Source organism: Elephantulus edwardii, unplaced genomic scaffold, assembly GCF_000299155.1.
Source record: "Elephantulus edwardii isolate Elephantulus edwardi_28Jun2011 unplaced genomic scaffold, EleEdw1.0 scaffold00241, whole genome shotgun sequence".
Classification (NCBI taxonomy): Eukaryota; Metazoa; Chordata; class Mammalia; order Macroscelidea; family Macroscelididae; genus Elephantulus; species Elephantulus edwardii.
The window spans coordinates 2,547,027-2,558,527 of NW_006399991.1; the positions used below are offsets into that span (position 1 = coordinate 2,547,027).

Consider the following 11,501-nt stretch of genomic DNA (forward strand, 5'->3'; position numbering starts at 1 on the left):
CATGAAGGTTGGGGGAAAACTAAGACAAGAGAGGATAAATAATGAACACTGCATTTAAATAGATGAGGAAAAGAACTGTCTAAAAGAAATATTTGATTAGGTATTATTTATATGACAACAGAATAAAAGGTGCATAGCAAACTGGACTAGGGGGTGGGGGGGGAGAGGAAACTGTTCAACAGTGAAATAATCTTTTTAAAGAGAAAAGTGAACTGGGAGGGCAGATAGGAAGGAAAATGTACAAGAATAAACAAATGAAAAGCCAAGTTTTCTGTAAACTTTTGTTAAAATATCAATGAAATAAAATAATAATAACAACAGAAGTCTTCTGTATCCTGACTGTGGTGGAAGTCACCCAAGTTCACACACTGACATAATGGATTATGCAAAGATTGTATTCTTGGAAATGCTATCAGGTAGTTCTAATTTGTCCTGAAGGGTGCCCAAAATTAAAATTTAATACACAATAATAAGGGAATACACACATGAACATACATACAAATATAGATATATAAACCCAATGAAATGATAATGAAGTATATTGTTTAATACTATTAGTTTCATATAATGATACTATACTATAAAGTATTCGATTGTGTAGATCGCAACAGATTGTGGCTGACCTTGAGAAGAACAGGAATCCCAGAACACTTGAGTGTGCTCATGCAAAACCTATACTTGGACCAGGAGGCAGTCATCAATACAGCACAAGGAAACACTGCATATTTCAAAATCAGGAAAAGTGTGTGTCAGGGATGTATCCTGTCTCCATATCTTTTCAATTTTTATGCAGGACAGATCATTCGGGAGGCTGGGCTTTATGAGGAGTGTGGCATCAGAATTGGAGGAAGACTCATCAACAACCTGCGTATGCAGATGACACACTTTGCTGGCCCAAACTGAGGAGGACCCGAAGCACTTGCTGCAGAAGGTCAAGGTCTACAGCCTTCAATATGGATTGAAGCTCAACATCAAGAAGAGAAAGATTCTCATCAGTGAGCCAAAATTGGCAACACCATGATAGATAGAGAAAAGAATGAGGTTGTTAACAATTACAGCTTGCTAGGTTCCACAATCAACACTACTGGCACCAGCAAACGGGAAATCAAAAGATTAATTGCACTGGAGCTGCTGTCAGGGACCTCTCTAAAGTATGAAGAGCAACAATGTTAATTTGGAGGCTAAGGTGTGCCTGATTCAGGCCATGATCTTTGCAATTACTTGCTATGCATCAGAGAGCTGGATAATGACTACAGTTGATAGAAGAAGAATCGATACCTTTCAGTTGTGGTGCTGGAGGTGTGGTATTGAATATACCATGGACTATATTGAGCATACCATGGACTGCCAAGAGAACAAACAGGTTACCCTGGAGAGGGTGAAACCAGGCTGCTCCTCATAGGCAAGGATTTTAAAGCCCCATCTCACATACTTTGGACAAGCGGACAGGAGGGACCAGTCCCTGGAAAAAGACATCATGCTTGTACGGGTGGAAGGACACCACAGGAGAGGAAGACCCTGGATGAGATGGACTGACACAATAACTGGGATAATTGAGGTAGGTGTGTCAGAGACAGTGAGACTGGTTCAGGATAGGGCAAATTTCAGAGTTATTGTACAAAGGGTTGCTATGAATCACAGGTGACTCAATGGCACATAACAACAACAACAACCAGAGTTATGCAATTATTGCCACTGGGATAACTGAATAAGGAATATATGGAATCTCTTTATTATTTATTATAAGTGTATACAAACAATTATTTTAAAAGTAATAATTTTAACATAATCACAACTAAATACCTTATGGAGAAAGGCAATAAAAGCTAACTGCATTATCAAAACCACTATGAGATACCATCTCACCCCAGTAAGAATAGCAAAATTCAGCAGAGCAGCAAACAAAAAATGCTGGTGAGGTTGTGGAGAAATTGGAATTCTTATTCACTGTTGGTGGGAGTGTAAAATGGTATAATCACTATGGAAGGCAATATGGCACTTTCTCAAAAAGTTGGCAATAGAAATACCATTTGACCCAATAATTCCATTACTGGGAATATACCCTAAAAAAACCAGACTGCCGCCCAAGTAGATATACACACACTCATGTTTATTGCTGCTTTGTTCACAATAGCAAAGAGTTGGAAACCACCCAAGTACCCATCAACAAATGAATGGATAGAGAAGCTGTGGTATATTCACACAATGGAATATGCAGGATTGAAAAACAAGGAATTCATGAAATATTATACAAAATGGGTGACCATTGAGGACATTATGCTGAGTAAAACATCTCAGTCACAAAAAGACAAATACTGTATAATGCTGCTGTAACAAAACGGGACTGACATGGGGGTTGGGGGAAAATTAAAAAAAGAGAGGATAAAGAATGTACACAGCATTGAAGCAGTTGAGGGAGAGAACTATATAAAAAAGAATATATGATTAAGTATTATTGGCATGACAAAGAGTCCAGAATAAGAGATGTATAGTAAGTGGACTGGGTGTGTGTGTCTGTGTAACAATGAAAGAATTTTTTCCAAAGAAAAAAGCGAACTGGGGGGACAAGTGGAGCAGGGAGGAAAATGTGCAACAATGAATGAGTGGAAATCCAAGTTCTCTATAAACTTTCATTAAAATTACAACAAATAAAAAATTAAGGTACAAGAAAAAGTTAACTTTTTATGGATTAAAAATTAACTAATATTTTACTTTATATTTTTTAAACTTTTTGGGCCAAGAAATGTGGAAGACATCCACTTGGTCAACTGACTAGAAGATATCTGTGCCCATTCCCAAAAAAAGGTGAGCCAATAGAATGTGGGAATTATCAAACAATAATCGGGATGGCTGTATCAGAGACAGTGTGATCTGCACAGGACAGAGTTTAGGGCTGCTGTACATAGGGTTGCTATGAGTTGCAAGCGACTCAACAGCACATAACAACAACAACATTAATATCACATTAAATAAATTCTCGCTAAAGATTATTTTAAAATAGCTGGAATAGTATGTCATCATGGAACTGCCAGAAATCCAGTTTGAATTCAGAAGAGTCCATGACATAAGGAGTATCACTGTTGATGTTAGAATATATCTTTACTGAAAGCAAAGAATTCCAGAAAGACATTTACTTGTGTTTTATTGAATAAATAAATACATTTGACTGTGTGAATCATAACAAATTATGGATGACACTGAAGAGAATGGGAATCCCAGAACACTCAGGTGTGCTTCTATAAAGCCTGCACATAGACCAAGGGAGCTCTGGTGGCCTAGTGGTAAGGAGCTGCACTGCCAACCCAAAGGCACATGATTCAAATCCACCAGCTTCTCCTCAACAGAAAGACAGAAAATATCCTCCCTTATAATTTACTGCCTCTGAGGACCCACTGAACTGTGTCAGTTCCAAATCAACAGTATATAACAATATGCATAGACCAAGAAACAGGTGTCCAAAGAGAACAAGGGAACTATATGACTTAAAATCAGGAAAACTGTGCATTAGGGTCAAACTCTTTCTCCACATATATTCAATTTGTATGCAGGGCAAATCATTCAAGAAGCTGGACTATATGAAGAAAAATATGGCATTAGAAGAAAGATTCATCAACAACCTGTTTTATGGAGATGACACAATTTTGCTTGCAGAAAGTGAAAAAGACTTGATGCAATTACTGAAGATCGAAGACTATTGCCTTCAGCATTGATTCTCTCTCAAGATCAAGAAAAGAAAAAAAGTTTTCACCACTGGGGCAATAGGCAAATGTAATGATTGATTAAAGCTGTCAACAATTTTCCTTGGATCCAGGGTTAACGTGGTGGCAGCAGTCAAGAAATCAAAAGACACATCACACTGAAAAATTTCCTCTCACAGGCCTTTATAAAGTGCTTAACAGCAACAATCTCAGTTCAAAGACCAAGATGTGCCTGTTCCAAGCCATGGTATTGTCAATTGCTTCCCATGCATTTGAAAGATAGACAATGAACAAGGAACACTGAAGAATTGATGTCTTTGAATAGTGGTGTTGGAGTACTGAACAGGGCTGAATATCCCATGGTCTGCCAAAAGAACAATAAATGTGTTTTGGAGGAAGTACAACCAGGCTGCTACTTAGAGAGGCAAGGATGGTAAAGCATTGTCTCACACAGTTTGGGCAGTTCCTAGAAAAAGACATTATGCTCAGGAAGTTGGAGGGCCAGGGATAGAGAGGAAGATCCTCAAAAAGATGACTAATACAGTGACTATAACAGTGGGTTCAAGAGTGTTGGAAATCATAAGGATAGGAGATGGTTCCAATCTGTTGTTCATAGGGTCACTATGAGTAGCAGTGGACGTGAAGACACATAACAACAACAACAGCACACTTGTAATATATGATGTCTCACTTTGACTTGGACTCACTAACTCACTTGTTTAAACACAAGATGAAGTCTGAAGTGGAGGTGATGTTGGGATAAAAGGAAGGAGGGCCCGTGTTCAGAACAGGGCACATACCTTGATAAATCAAAGCACAATTCCTGGCAGAATGGTGTGATGTCATTAATGGAAGAGGGTAAAGGACCTGGAATCTTGGCAACCATTGAACCTCACACCACTGGAGACCACACTCTCGGTAAGTGAAGCCCAACTCCTGAGTGTCCGGGCCTTGAGGCCACAATGAGGGGCTCACTCACAGTGAGGTCACTCACTTACTTACTGGATGGTCTCGGATTTTTAACTGTTTCCCAGGGAACAGGGGAAGATCACTTGGGAGTCTCCTAATGGGAGATTGGGCATGAAAGAGGAACCAAAAGTGGAGGGGAATGGAGAGTAGGAAGGGATGTGGAGATAGGGAGATGACTGTGGAAATGGAAGAGAGAGAGAGAGAGAGAGCAAGCAAACTCTGACAGAGAACTCAGTCAGCTACAGAGCAATAAATGCTTCAAGTCTGCAGGGAGTCACTGAAACCAAGTCCTGTCCAGTCAGAAAGACTTCAAGCATGGCCTACGCACCATCTAAATAAGGGTTAAGGACCCTTTCAGACAGACATCGGCCACTCCAGTCCTATTTTTTCCAAGCTTGACTCCCCACAACCCCTGGGTGATACAAATGGTAATATAGTCAGCTATTAACTGAAAAATTAGTTGTTTGAGTGTATCCAGAGATACCTGGAAAAGTCATAGCCACTGAGAATAAGAGTAGCAACTGAATTAGTGGATCTTAACAAATTATAGATAATAATAAGATGGAAATCCCAGAACAGTTTACTGTGCTCATGCAAAACCTATACATAGACCAAGAAGCATTTGTCCAAACAAAGCAAGGATACAAGGATGGTTTAAAATCAGGAAAGGTGTACAGCAGAGTTGTATCCTTTCCCCATGCCCATTCAATCTGTACACTGAACAAGTAATTTGAAAAGCTGGACTACACGGAAAGTGTGTGGCATGAAATTGAAGATTCATCAGTAACTTATATTATGCAGATGATATAACCCTTTTGCAGAAAATGAAGAAGACTTGAAACAATTACTAAAGATCTAAATGCTATAGACTCAATATGGATAATTTCTCAACATCAAGACAACAAAAATCCTACCCAGTAGACCAGTAGGCAACATCATGCTACATGGAGAAAAGATTTCGTTTTACTTGGGTCCACAAACATTCATGATGTTAAAATGGTTATTAGGCATCATCAAGTCTACTACAACTCATAGCTATCCCATGAATAACAGATCTGAACCTTGCCCTATCCTGCGATTTCCTCATGTAAGATCATCCTAATGATCTCTGATATGCTTGAGCCCATACTAGTAAAAGTCAAGAAATCAAAACACATGTTGCATTAGAAAAATCTTCCGTCAAAACCTCTCCTAAGTATATAGAGCAAGGAAATCATCTTAAAAATTAAGATGTGCCTTATCCAAGCCATAGTATTTTCAATTGCTTACTAAATGTAGGACAATGAATAAGGAAAACCAAACGGGAATGGATACTTTTAAAATGTGGTGTTGGAGAAGTGTGTTAAATATCCCTATGGGCAGTCAAATGAACAAATAGATCTTAGTTGGAAGAAGAGCAGACAGTGTGTCCCTTAGAGGCAAGGATGGTAAAACTTCAACACATACAGTTGGAGCATGTTGTAAGGAGGGGCCAGTCCTTGGGAAAAGACATCATGCCGGCAAAGGTGGAGGGTGAGACAAAGAGGAAGACCCTCAAGGAGATGGATGGACACAGTGACTATTACAACCAACTCAGTTGTGGCCGAGATCTTGACGGTGGTGCAGGATAGGGAGTGTTCGAATCTGTTCTTCATACATTTGCTATGAGTCAAAGTCAAATTGAAGGCACTTCTGACAACAGAGTAAGTATGTTATCTCCTTCAAATTATCCCCAAAGTGACATTTGGTCTGACTGCTGCTGCTGCTGCTGCTGCTATATCCATCCCCTTCTTGGGTGCTCATCAAACACATACTTTAATACTGAATCCAAAATGCTTTTTCACAGACAAGGGACAACTCCAAGGTTAATTAATTAATCCACCAGTATCTTCATTTCTTCATCTATAAAGCTATGCTAACTGTAAGGATTAAATGGCACGATTTTTAGTTCATACATCAATATATGGAATTTAGTAAGGAATCAGTAGCTGTTAACTACTATTACTGCAATTATTGATATGTTTTCCTAAGTATTTTAAGTAGGAAATAAAAGTCCCAGACCAAATCAAGTTAGATCTCTTCCATTTCTTTGCACTCATAGAAGATCCCTCTGTGCTCCACAGTAGCTTCTCAGAGACTTCACGTCAACAGGACTCAGCCAAGTGGGGTCAGAAGAACAGGGCAAGCATGGCAGGGAAGGCAGGTGTGTGACCCTCTGGCCTCTGAGTGAAGGAAGGGGATGGACCAGCTCCTCAGCTCCTCGGAGTATGGTTCTGCAGGGGCGAGGGGTGATGTCCAGCACAAGCCTGGGAGATGACACTTTTGTCCACTCATTTAGCTCAGCCAGACAGGCGACCAGAGAGCTCCGCAGAGGTGTCCTCCAGACAGAAAGGTGCATGGGAAGAGCTTTCTTCAGATCAAAAGAGCAGCTTTTTCCAGACAAAGAAAGGTAAATAAGTTACTCCATTTCCACACTGCTTAGTAGATAGAGGCCTGATGGTACAGTGGTTAAGCATATACCTGGGAACCAAAAAGTCAATGGTAAGAATCCATCAGCAGCTCCAAGGGAAAGAGATACGGCATTCTGCCTCCACAGAGATTCACAGACATGGAAACCCCTTCAGAGTTCCGTTCTGTCCAGCAGGGTTGAGAGGAGTTGAACATGACTTGACAATAGTGCGTTGGGTTAGGAGTTCACAGATAAAGGCAAGGAAGCCCTCAGGTATCACACTAATCCTGAAGGCATTTCCCATGTGGGTCCTACCCATGCACCCTCTCATGCTGCAGCTCCAGGAAACAAGAGCCCCCTGGTCCCTAGTTCTGCCTCTGCAAAGATTGTCCCTGAGCAGAGAACCAAGAGGAAGTGGTGGCAGAAGAGGAAGAGACTGACCGATATCAAGGCAGGTAGGTATCACCTGACAGGGCCTTGATGGCCCTGTCCCTGCATAAAGGGTCAGTTATTGCTTAATAGCCACCTGTCCATCTTGTCCTTCCAGGGCAGGGGCTAAGTCTTCAGGATAAGACCCCGGGGAGGTGTCCAGGACTCCCCAGGTGGGGCTTTCTAGCCCATCAGCTGGGGGCAGGGGCAAGCAGCTCTCTGATGTCGTTTGCCTTCTGTGGAAGCTACCTCCCAGCTGAAGTTCTGCAACAAGAAGGGACAGAAGAGGAATATGTGGACTGTCAACTATGTTGAGGGAACAAAACTCAGGATGAACAAGAGGAGATGGCCCAGTTACCGCCCAGAAGATCAAGAAGCATTCTACCGACTTTTAGGTGTGTATCCAACAGGTTGAGTGCCTAGGGATCTTTTAGTCGAGAACAGTGTGGAGGCAGGGGCTCAGAGAGTAGACTGAAATCTTCCCTCCAGGCTCTAAGTTGTAAGTTGTCCAGGCGGCACAGAAGTAGGGTGACAGTGTGTCCACTAGAGTGCTGAAGGGATTTTCCTCTCAGACATGGAGAGAAGGGAAAGAGGGCCCAAGTTAAATCTTCCATTATCAAGACATTGCAGGACAAGACAAGTGCCAGAACCTCTGCCCCAGTCATTTGTCCCCACTAATCAAATTTTAGAGAACAGCAATGAGAGGATAAAAGAATGAAAGGGTCTTACTCTCTTTACACTAGAAAAAGTGAGAGAACCAAAACTGCATGAGTAACATCTACAGAAACACAGTGCTCTCAGCCAGTGACAAACAAAGGAGGAAAATTATAAACGCCAGTAACTCAAGTAGGCAGCGAGCAAGGAAGGGTGCTTTCTAAGATGGAATTCTCAGGAAGTCCTGTCAAGGTGGTATCTGAGCCAAGCCCTGGATAATGAGTAGGAGGTGGCACACCTGGGGACCTGGGGCTGGGGTATACAGGTCCCCACTCCCTAAAGGGTGTGGGACAGAGGGTGCAGGACAAAGGCCTGAGACAGGACAAAGCTTGACAGATGTGGGTACTATATGGGGGTTATACTGTCCAATCCAGTAAACAATCAACACAGGTTGTTGTTGTTTTTGTTGTTGTTGTTAAGTGCCGTGGAGTCGCTTGCGACTCATAGCAACCCTATGTACAACAGCCCTAAACTCTGCTCTGTCCTGTGCCAATCGCACTGTCTCTGAAACTCCCATCCCAATTATCCCAGTCACTGAATCAATCCACCTCATAGAGGGCCTTCCTCTCCTGCGCCGTCCCTCCACCCTCCCAAGCATGATGTCCCTCTTCAAGGACCTCCTTACAACATGTCCAAAGTATGTCAGACGAAGCTTCAGAATCCTTGACTCCAAGGAGCCACTCAGTTTACCCTTTCCAGGATGAATCTCTTTGTTTTCCTAGCAGACCATGGTACCCTCAACACTCTTCTCCCCCACATTTAATTTGAAATTAATTTAATGCAATTTAACAATTTCGTTGCTCATTTCATTAGTCAGTAGCTGCACAGGGCTAATGGTCGCCTCCCTCAACAGCATGGATAGAGTATTTCCATCGTAGCTGAAAACTCCTTAGAGCAGCTGTCTTCCAAGGGTCAGGTTGACTAGACAAAGTCAAGGAGAGAAAATCATCTGGATCCTTCCCCACCCCCTGCAGCACCCTTGCTAAGCAGAGAACTGAGGGCACATGGGCTCTGGCATTTCTCAGGCTTCCATTAGACAATAGGCCACCCTAGGGACAAATCTAATCACAAATGGCATCCCAGTAGAGGTGATCAGTCATAATCCGCAGGGACTGAGACCCGGTGATGGTGATGACGCTGTGCTCCCTGCACCCACAGTGCTCGGCAAACAGATGGAGCAGGAAAATTCTGGGCAGTCTCAAGATGATGAAAGTTGTGACAACCTGGTTCAATTCTGAGCCCTGCATTCTGTCTCTGCAGGTACCAAGCATGACTTCCCAGTGTGACTATGTGGAAGAGCAAGCAGTAGCAGAAATCCAGCTTCCCAGTTGGAATTAAGTGGGAGCTACAGGGAATAACCTTTTCAAAGCAACAGGACTTTAGCTTCCACTTTCACCAGATGGAGAACTCTTTAAGGCTCTGTCTTTCCTCCTTCCTGCGGACACAGTTCCCTGAGTCCCATGTGCAGCCCTTCCCTAAAGCATGCCCACAGCCCTCAGCTCACCTCTCTGTCTTTGTAGAGGATCCTGTCATCCAGAGCTTCCTGGAAGCTGACATCTTCCTCAAAGTGTCTGACAAGGTACCTGTAGCACCAAGGCGGTGAGAGACCAGCATGGGGACAGTAGAGGGAGTCTGACCTCTTTCTGGGCTGAAGCTCTGAGAGCCCTGCTCTCACAGAAATGAAACCAGTGACACTGCCCAGTCCTGCCTGCCCCCTCTGGCTGTGCCCATAAGCCCACTGCCTTCTCTGAGAGAATTGGGACACCCTCAGTCAATCTCACCCTGAGTGACTGTGCTGCCACAGCCTGTGGCTGGGGAAGGACTGTCCATTGAGAATTCTCCTTCTGATAAACCTTCAGAATCTCATCCCTGACCACTGACCCCCAGCTCTGTCCCTCAGTACCTGCTCTCCATGGTGGTGGAGTACTTTGGCCGTGTGGGTTTACCTGGACACCTCTACAACAGGATCCACTTCTTCCTGGCGCTGTGAGTGCTGAATCGCTGAATGCGATCCACCACCCCTATCAGGAGGCTGGGCCATGCCTGAGAGATGGAGACTCCACAAAAGGGGTCATTCCCCTCGGCCACTGGCCTCTGAAGCTCTGGCTCCTTGGGGTAGAAGAGACCTTCTGGGTAATGAAGGAGAGGAAGGCTGAAAGTGAAGTTTAGACTCACTCCTTCATTCATTCATTCACTGGCATCAAGGTGGAACGGACTCATAGCTGACACTCCAGTAGGTATTCTGAGGTTGTAAATGGCACAGGAGGGCATTGTCCATCTCACTCTTGAGGAGCATCTGGCAGCTTTGAATCACCTGCCTTTTGTTGGCAGTAAAACGCATTACCCACTAGGCCACACCACTCCCTACCAGACAAAGCATCCTGAGGGGACAGGCCTCTGGATTTGAGAGTTCAGAAGGCTGGCCTGGATGGGACTCAGCACAGGTTCCCACAGGCTTCTGTCGAGGATGGTCTTGCTGCCTGGGGTTCAGGTTACTGGGAGAGAAGTCCTTCTTTCCCTCCTCCCCAAGATCTTCAGGTCATGAGCTGCTTCCAAGTGACCTTGGAGCTCAGAGCTCGTCTCCCTCCTGTCTAGCCCCGGGCTGAGATGGAGGGTGAAGCCATGGCAAGCCCTTCTTCCTTTCTGTGGCAGCTACATCGCTTCAGACATGGAGGAGGACAACCCCACATCCAAGCGGAGCATCTTTCAGTTTCTGCTGGGCAAAGAGCACTGGGCAGACCTCTATAAAGACTTCCTAAGGCTCAAAGTGGAATTCTTTCACGCCATGGGCCACCGAGCCTGGGTTACTCCAGAGCTGTGCGAAGAGGTGTGTTGAGGCCAACAGCAATGTGGTCAAGAAAGGAGGACACAGGCTGTGGGATCAATGGAGACATGCCATTCTTTTCAGTTGCCCATTCCCCTGTGTTTCCCTTTCAGATTCAGGCCCAGAATCCACATCATTGGGTCTGGAGCAGAGCACGTCAGGGTGCTGCATAGCTGCCCTGTAAAGGTGCAGGTGTGGCCTCTCTGCAGGTGGGCATGGGCAGGGCCTGGCTCCTACAGGTGGGTGGGTGTGGGCAGGCCTGGATCTCTGCAGGTGGAGGTGGGCTGAACCTGGCTCTCTGCAGGTGGGCGTGGGCGGGACCAGGCTTTCTGTAGGGTCAGCCCCTCAGAGGTAACACAGAATGTCTATGGCAGGTATCCTCAATCCTCACAGGAAATTCTCTGATGCACAATAGCATAGTAAATGCATGTGAATTCCC

The 11,501-nt window shown here is 44.1% G+C and overlaps 1 protein-coding gene across 1 annotated transcript in view; it reads left to right on the plus strand.

Annotated features, from left to right (window-relative positions):
- Positions 1-11,235, plus strand: part of LOC102847548 (putative speedy protein E8-like) — a 35,774-nt gene extending 24,539 nt beyond the window's left edge. Inside the window, exons 3-10 of the mRNA XM_006898946.1 lie at positions 4,529-4,616; positions 6,985-7,095; positions 7,434-7,550; positions 7,770-7,919; positions 9,759-9,817; positions 10,139-10,224; positions 10,891-11,065; positions 11,176-11,235. Coding sequence (XP_006899008.1) covers positions 4,529-4,616; positions 6,985-7,095; positions 7,434-7,550; positions 7,770-7,919; positions 9,759-9,817; positions 10,139-10,224; positions 10,891-11,065; positions 11,176-11,235 — 846 coding nt within the window. The remainder of the gene's footprint in view (positions 1-4,528; positions 4,617-6,984; positions 7,096-7,433; positions 7,551-7,769; positions 7,920-9,758; positions 9,818-10,138; positions 10,225-10,890; positions 11,066-11,175) is intronic.
- Positions 11,236-11,501: the final 266 nt, after the last annotated feature.